At 36.0% G+C, this 8,578-nt stretch overlaps 1 protein-coding gene across 1 annotated transcript in view; it reads right to left on the bottom strand.

The window, feature by feature from the left end:
* LOC134230823 (serine/threonine-protein phosphatase 4 regulatory subunit 4-like) overlaps positions 1–699 on the bottom strand; it is a 41,551-nt gene extending 40,852 nt beyond the window's left edge. The window contains exons 1-2 of the mRNA XM_062712680.1: positions 448–699; positions 275–348 (exon numbers count right to left, since the gene is read on the bottom strand). Coding sequence (XP_062568664.1) covers positions 275–348; positions 448–531 — 158 coding nt within the window. The 5' untranslated portion in view covers positions 532–699. The remainder of the gene's footprint in view (positions 1–274; positions 349–447) is intronic.
* Between the last annotated feature and the right edge of the window lie 7,879 nt (positions 700–8,578).

Here is an 8,578-nt window from a genome sequence, read left to right as displayed (position 1 = left end):
ATGCAGCTCTAACTAGTCATAATTCTAACAAATACATTCAATGATTTTAATCTCAGTAAGCGGATATTTGCAGTGCAGATATTAAACACAATCTGTGATTACTTTTACATTGTATTTTAAGAGGTAACAAGAAGTGATTAGCAAGGTAGATAATCATACCCAGGTATTTAAATTGTTTAAATTAACGACTCAAATGTCATTTGAGGGCTTCAATATGTTGTGTCAAAATTTCATATACTCTATAGGATATCACTTTGTATAGTTTTATACTCACCTCAGTAAATAAACTGCCCTCTCGATATCACTCAAATGTTCGTCAACCGTTAATTTTTCGAGTTCTTCAACAGACTACAAAATAAATATTGCAAGTGCATTTGTACTTCTGTGGAATATTTCTTTAATTATTTACATTTTGCAATGTCTTTGACTGTATGAGGCAACACATACCTTTAGACCTTTGGTGGGTCTATCGAGCTGCAAATCCTGCAAGTCCTCAGCCAGCGAGGTTGACGTCGCATCTAAGCTACCCATATTAATTAACTTAATCTGTGTTTATCCAAAACTATTGTCATAATTTACAATTATCCATTGATACATATTTTACATCTGTACTCTGAATCTTTGAAGGCACTTCACAATACAGAAATAAACAAGCATGCGAAAGCTTCACTTGACAACACATTTAGCCTCCATGATGGAAATCGTGCATAATCTCGTTTTGTCTCGCGAGATATGGCAACGAATAAAGGCGGGAAAAATTATTTCAAATCTTAGGTACAGTTGTGTTCAGACTTTTTGTCCCCCGTTTTCAGTGAAAGTGGAGGATATTAAATTTGGGTTTGTCTGCCCACTTGCCCATCCGTCTGTCCGTAATTAAGTGTAATAAAAACGGAACAGTTTTGGGGGGAAATATGTATTTAAAAGAATAGAAGAACCTTCTGATACCATTATAATTATAATCTTTTTCATTCTTATTCTTTTTTATGAAACCTGTCGCGGATTTAAGGGGGGCGCTACCCGGCGCCCCCCCCCCCAAAAAAAAAATTGTCAACTGAAAGTTAGCATAAAACATAGTTTCGTCGAGAAAATGTAAATAATGTCTATACTCGATAGCCTCATTAATTTTTACCATAAAAAAATCTCTAGAATCCAGGAGCTTCCGGGGGCTTCATTCATATTTCTTATACAAAATTATTGTCCCCCGCTTTCGCGAAAGGGAGGGGACATTAAATCTCATTCGTCTGCCAGTCTGTCCATCCGTCACAAAAAGTGTAACCTAGCTAGCTTGGTCATAAAATTCTTTTGAATGAGAATCTTGAGATATTGCTTTCACATTACACATGTATTTTACCTGTGATAAAACCTTTCTAAATACACTATGATTTAATCTTTACCCCCTGACCTTGACCTTGAAGTTTGACCTACTTTTCAACAAAATTAAACATTATATTGAAATGACCACAACTTTTGAATGAGAAGCGATATGGCTTTCATATTAATCATGTTTATCACCTGTTACAAGGCCTTCCTAAATACACTATGATTTTTCACCTCTTGACCTTGAAGTTTGACCTACTTTTCCAAAACTTTGACCTTGGTTGTGACATTTGAATGAGAAGAGATAGGGCTTTGATATTGATCTTAGACCTGTGTATTGCCTGTGACAAGACCTTTCAAATCACACTATGATTTTTTGACCCTGTGACTTTGAGGTCCGAGCTACTTTAATTTAAAAACTTAAAAATTGGCCATAACTTTGAATGAAAGGAAAAGGGGCTTTCATATTAAAGATGTGTAGTATAAATACACTTCACTTTGACTTTGTGACCTTGAAGTTTGACCTACTTTTCAAAAAACTTTACCTTGCTCATGACGTTTGAATGAGAAGACATGGGGCTTTCATGTTAAATCTGTTCATTGCTTGTGACAAGACCTTTTGTTATACACTATGTTTTTTTTATATTGTGACCTTGTCATTGAATTTTGACCTAATTTTCAAAAATGTTAATTTTTCCTTATAACTTTTGATTGAGAAGAGAAATGGCTTTTAATTCATTTTTGACATGTGCATTTCATGTGACAAGATATTTCTGACCTTATGCTATGATTTCTAACCCATTGGCCTTCAGGATTGAATTAATTTTAAAAAAAATCATTGATAACCTCTGAATGACATACATTGGCGTCGGAAGCAAATTGAAAGTGTGTGTGTGTGGGGGGGGGGGGGGGCTAAGTGCAAAAAAAAAAAAATTGTACCTTCAAAAAAACCTGACAAGCAAAAAAAAAAAAGGGAAACGTTTCTTTCCCAAATACGAAAATTTCGTGTGGGGGGAGGGGGTGTAGGTTCGAACTTCAGTACCAAATTTTTTTTCCAAACACCACCACTTTCCCCATTTTAACCTATACTAAGACGTATCTGTGGAACGTGGGGGGGGGGCTAAACCTACGAAGATATGTTCAATGTCTATACTAAGTATATATTTGGAAAAAAAGTGGGGGGGAGGGCTAAGCCCCCCTAGCCCCCCCCCCCCCCCCCGGTTCCGACGCCTATGACATAAGATAGGGCGTTCATGTTTGACACATTATGCCATAAAAATGTGTTTCACCCACAAAGACACCAAAAACTGGAGAACATAATTCTTTGAATTTGCTTGTTAATTTATAGAATTTATACTTTTACTTAACCAGATCAATGATGTCATTTTTTTGAGGGGGGGGATACTTAAGGACAGATGATATAGATAACAAAAAAAATATAGATACCTGGATTGGTATGTATTTTTGTCCCCTGCTTTCGCGATTTTAAGCGAGGGGACATTAAATCTAATTCGTCTGTCAGTTTCTAGTTCTGTCGGTCTGTCACAAAACACTTTAACTTTGGTCATATCCTTCGAATGAGAAGAGATAGGGCTTTCATATTAATCCAGTATATTACCTGTGATTAGACCTTTCTAAATACGCGTACACTATGATTTTTGACGTCGTGACATTGACCTTGAAGTTTGACCTACTTTAAACTTTAACCTTGGTCATGACATTTGAATGAGAAGAGATGGGGCTTTAATATTAGTCCTATGATAGGACTAATACTAAAGCCCCATCTCTTCTCATTTAAGTATGTATTGCCTGTGAGAAGACCTTTCAACACTATGATATTTTGAACTGTGAGCTTGACCTTGAGGTTTGACCTACTTAAAAAAAATAAACTTTACATTGAAATGGCCAAAGCTTTTGATAGAGAAGAGATTGGGCTTTCATATTAAACATTCATGTGTATTATCTGTGACGAGACCTTTCTTATAAATACACTTTATTTTTGACCTTGTGACCTTGACCTTGCAGTTTGACCTACTTTTCAAAAACTTTGACCTTGGTTTTGACGTTTTAATGAGAAGAGATAGGGCTTTCATATTATACCTGTGTATCGCCTGTGACAAGACCTTTCTAAATAAACCATAATTTTTTATCTCATTACCTTGACCTTGAAACTTGTCCTTCTTTTCAAAAATGTTAATTTTTCCTTCTAACTTTTGATTGAAAAGAGATAGGGCTTTCATATTTGACATGTGCATTACCTGTGAAAAGATTTTTTACGAGCATGTTCTCATGATTTCTGACCCAATTCAAATAATTGTGGTCCCCTGCTTTCATGCAGTGTCTTTGTGGGTGAGATGTCATTATTTATGGCATATATTGTGTCAAATATGAACACACTATCATATATCATTCAGAAGTTATCACGTTATCACCCAAGTTGATTTTTTTGAAAATGAGGTCAACCTTGAAGGTCAAAGTGCTTGTTGGACCTATTTTGGTTGTAAAAAATGCAAATAATAAATCTCTAAAGTATTAGAAAATTGTACGCTTTTATTACGTTCTATAAATTCTACTTTTCTACAATCATCGTTAATAATCTATGAAACTTTTCATCACTTAAAATCCCATTATTGTGAAACTTGAAACAGATGACAAATGAAAATCTATATTTACTTCTTTGAACATAACTAAGGTTGTTATTTTCAAGATTTTTGACACAAGTTTGTATATCAAAAATACTGTCTGCTCCTCTCCTTCAAGTTGAATGAAATTGCTTCATTCGGACCTGTGTGGATTGTAAAAACAATCGACACTTATAATAATATTTCAAAACTTTTAATTTTTGAGCTCATTGCATGCATTTAAGCTATAGAGACTTCCCGCAATGGCGGAAAGCTTCACTCCCTGAACTCTACCATCGGTCTGCCGGTGGTGAGGGAAACCCGCATGCTTAAGGGGGTGCACGCTAAGAGACTTAGTCTTTTTTGTGCCTCTGCCACGGGTCCGCCGGTGGCGGAGGCTCTTTTTTTACTTATATAGTCTATTTTTTGGACTTTATTTTTCTCTCTATTTGGACTTAGTTTATTTTTCTCTCTAGTTGGACTTACCGGTAGTTTATTTTTCTGATATTTTGGACTACCTAGCTGAGGAACTAAGTTGTATTTCACACACTGTTTGGGCCTCTCCCACCAGTCCACCGGTCGTGGAGGCTTTTTTCTTTAATTTTTCTATCCAGTGTTAGGGGCTACTTTTTTCGCCTCTAAATATCAGTTCCTAACCCTAATGCTAACCGTAACCATACCAGCCTAACTCTAACCTTAACCCTTACCCTTGCAGTTTAACCCTAACTCATATTCTATTCCTAACCTAACCTCTAACCCTTGCAGCTTATCCCTTACTAGCTCTTATTCTAACCCTAACCTTCGCAGCCTAACCCTAATCCTAGCCCTAACGCTAACCCTAACAATTGCAGCATAACCCTAACACTTATTCTAACCTTAACCTTAAGCCAACCCTGACACTAATGCTAACCCTAACCCTTACCCTATAATCCTTACCCTTGCAGCTTAACCCTTTCTCTTCTTCTAACCATAGCCCTAACCTAACCCTAATCATAATGCTAACTCTAACAATAGCCATAATGGTAACCCTAAACCTTGCAGCTTATCCCTAACTCTAATTCTAACCCTAACCCTCGCAGCCTAACCAAACCCTAGCCCCAAGGATAGCCCTTGCAGCTTAACTCTAACCCTAGCCCCAACCTCTGCAGCCTTATCCTAACTCTTATCTAACCCTAACCCTAACCCTTGCAGCCGAACTCTAAACCCTAACCTAACCCTTACTCAAGCCCTAACCCTCGCAGCTTAACCCTTACCTTTCCATTTTAACCCTAACTCTATAACCCTAATCCATGTATATATTGAACTTATCACAAACACGTGTACCAATTGAACACGTGTTTATGTAGTGTATATGAAGAGTGTCGGTCTGATTGATTCAAGTATGTATGGAATACCAGAGGCCTGTTCAGCAGAGCGAACGTTCGCAAAAATTACTATTGGAGGTATAAGGAAATTTGGTGAGCGCTCGCGAACGTTCGCTCTGCTGAACAGGCCTCTGTTCTACAGGTATTCTGTTAAAGCACGCACGCTTTAGATCATTTCTTTTGAATAATTGATGCTAGGACTGTCACATGTTTATTCCTTAAAACAAGCTCTTCCTCTCAGTATAAACAATTTGACCCTTTGACCTTGGAGTTTGGACTACTTTTGAAACATTTTAATCTTGGCTTTTTACTTGAACAGTTGCTGCTAGGACTTTCATACTTCACAGTATTTTTTTTCACATTGACCTTGGAGTTTGATCTACTTTTAGAAAACTTTCACCTTGGCAATAACTTTGGTTTGTTCGTATGTTGTTAAACATTCCTATTGATATTTTTTCACTCATATGGAGCTGCCTTCGTTTGCAGGTGGAGAGCTGAAAATTTTGTCTTATACTCAGCACTTACGGTCATTGAGTAGTGAGATCTTTTTCGTGCCAGCACAGGTTACTGCATGCGATGCAGGACCTCAGTTTAATTGTTGGTCTCATCCAAAGGACCAGTCTCCACGTCCTACAGTGGGATTTGAGTCAGAACCCACGACATAAAGATCAACTCCTTACTCCACGACCCTAGAGCAGCTAGACGCTCTAACCACTGCACCACTCGGGCGACCCATAACCTTTGATTAATTCTCTGTGGCAAGACCTTTTGAATAGCAATTTTGTCAATATCTTGACCTTTATAACCTGAGAGTTTAACTTGCATTTGAGAATTTTTTTATCATGGGCATCGGAGTTTCACAGATATATTTTTATTTTTATGCCCGTCTTTTAACCTCGCCATAACATTAGATTAGATTGATTCGAGCTTTTATATTTCACATGTGTATTTCTTGTGACAAGACCTTCCCGTGGATATCAACATATCTGACCTATTGCCTTGGCCCACTTTTGCACAAAAAACCTGCATTATCGCCATACCTTTTGAACAGTTGGTGCTAAAGGTTTCATATTTCACGTTTACTTACTAGTATTGTGACAAGACTGTTCCATGGATGTGAATGCATGTAGCTTAGACCCTTTAACATTGACCTTAGATTCTGACCCCTTTTACACAAAAGGCCCATAGCACACAAAGCCCACCTTTATAACTTTGGTCCTGCTTTTCCCCCTTGTAGTACCTTTTGTGGCCCCACCCCATTCCACAGTTTCAGTTTTTCTGGCCCAGTGGTTCTTGAGAAGATTTTTATGCCCTCGTAAACGAAGTTTCGGGGGTATATAGTTTTTGTCGTGTCCGTCCGTATAAACTTAACCTTGCCCAAAACCTTTGATTTAGTGGGGCTATGACTTTCATATTTAAGATTGTAGAAAAGACCTTTCCTTGGGTACCACCAAATTTGACCTTTTGACCTTGGAGATTGACCCACTTTTACACAAAAATTCCAAACTTTTACTTTGGCCATGTTTTGAACAGTAGATACCAGGACTTTTATACTTCATATGTATATTTTTGTGGAAAGACCTTTCATTGGATACAAACAACCTTGAGCTTTTGACCTTGATCTAGATTTCCATACTTATGAAAAAACTTTAACCATGACCATAACTTTTGCACAGTAAGGGCTAGTGCTCTCATACTTTACATATGTAATTCTTGTGAGAAGACCCTTCCTTGAATACCAAGAACTTCGACTCTTTGACCTTGAAGTTTGACCTACTTTCTAAAATTTTTAACCTTGGCAATAACTTTTAAATAGTTAGGGCTAGAACCTTGGGCATAACTTTTGAATGCTAGTTGGTGCTACATGTACGACTTAAATTTTATGTGTATATCTTCTAACAAGGTCTACTCTTGCTTATGATTAATTTCAACCCTTTGACCTTGACATTTGACCCACTTTGAGAAAACATTGACTTCCTTTCGTTATTTTTTGTTTACTTTGCTGTTTCATGCAATAGAAAGTATGATGGGGGCAAAGCAACAATATATTTTATATTGACATTTATTCCCATTGTCATTATCACATTCTTTAAATTTTCAAATTTATAAAAATTTGCATGTAAGGCACCTAGCATCAGCCCCCCTCTTTTTTCCAGATATAACTCTCATTAAGAGGGACCAGTCTTCTTAATGACCTACACGAAGTCAGATTTGAGTTCAAAGCTCCTTTAGCAAGTACAACTGTCCTTTCTTCTAACTATCAGATCAAAAGACATGCAACTTAATGTATGTACAAACTATAACAATTTATTAACACTTGCATTCATAGCTATACATGTACAACCCTGATAATAATATGGAATATATGTAACAATCTATTTTCAACAAAATGTTTTACAATTTTTCAGTATTTGATTTTTTCAGCACAATTTATATAACATCTGTGAAAAAACAATAGCTCCACTGGTTTCTTGTGGTACTTTCCATACTTTTGAAACAAAAAAAGATAAAAGTAAAAACTACATGAAATGTAATTAACATTAACAGACTTATGAACTGTAACCCAGCTATTATTTTCATTTTCTTCAATTTTAAATCCATTTTACTTTTAATTTTTGCAAATGAAAAACATTCTTCATTAATATACTAATATCAAAACATTTGTTTGAGAAGAGAAAAGGGAGCTAGGACATGAAACTTATGCATACACATATAAATTTGTAGATGTCATTAAGTCTAAGCTTATGTAACAAGTCTTATTGAAATCTGAACAAAAAAAATTGGAAATAATTTAATTGAAATGAAGGTGCCATGCCATGACTTAGCATTCACTGTCAGAATTTGATAAATAGATTTTTGTAAATCTAATTCAACTTTACTTGCATGTGTACCAATTTAAAAAAAAAGGAGAAAACCTAATTTAACAGAAATTGCTTTTCTTTTTGTACAAGCAGCTGTTCATTTAAATAAAAATCTGCTGAGTAGGATTGTAAGTCTTGGTTCTAAATAGAAATAACCTTCTTGTTTACCAAGTACAAACTGAATTTGATCAAAATTGTAGTTAGGATGACATTGTGAAAGGCCATTTACAGACAGACAGACAGATGAACACCTTATCATGTCATTAACTGGTCCTTAATGTGAAGAACTCAAAGGAAAATGTCAAAAGTTTACAAGAAAAATTTGATATCTAAAAAATTTCAATTATAAACGAAAGGGAGAATAGTTTGTTTTGTTTTTGAAAATGCAAGGTCTAAATTGAACAAACTTTACAGA

The sequence above is a fragment of the Saccostrea cucullata genome, unplaced genomic scaffold (genome assembly GCF_032062105.1).
Source record: "Saccostrea cucullata isolate Sc308-1 unplaced genomic scaffold, CSIRO_AGI_Scuc_v1 ctg73, whole genome shotgun sequence".
Taxonomy (NCBI): Eukaryota; Metazoa; Mollusca; class Bivalvia; order Ostreida; family Ostreidae; genus Saccostrea; species Saccostrea cuccullata.
This window is presented reverse-complemented; position numbering and strand designations above follow the sequence as displayed.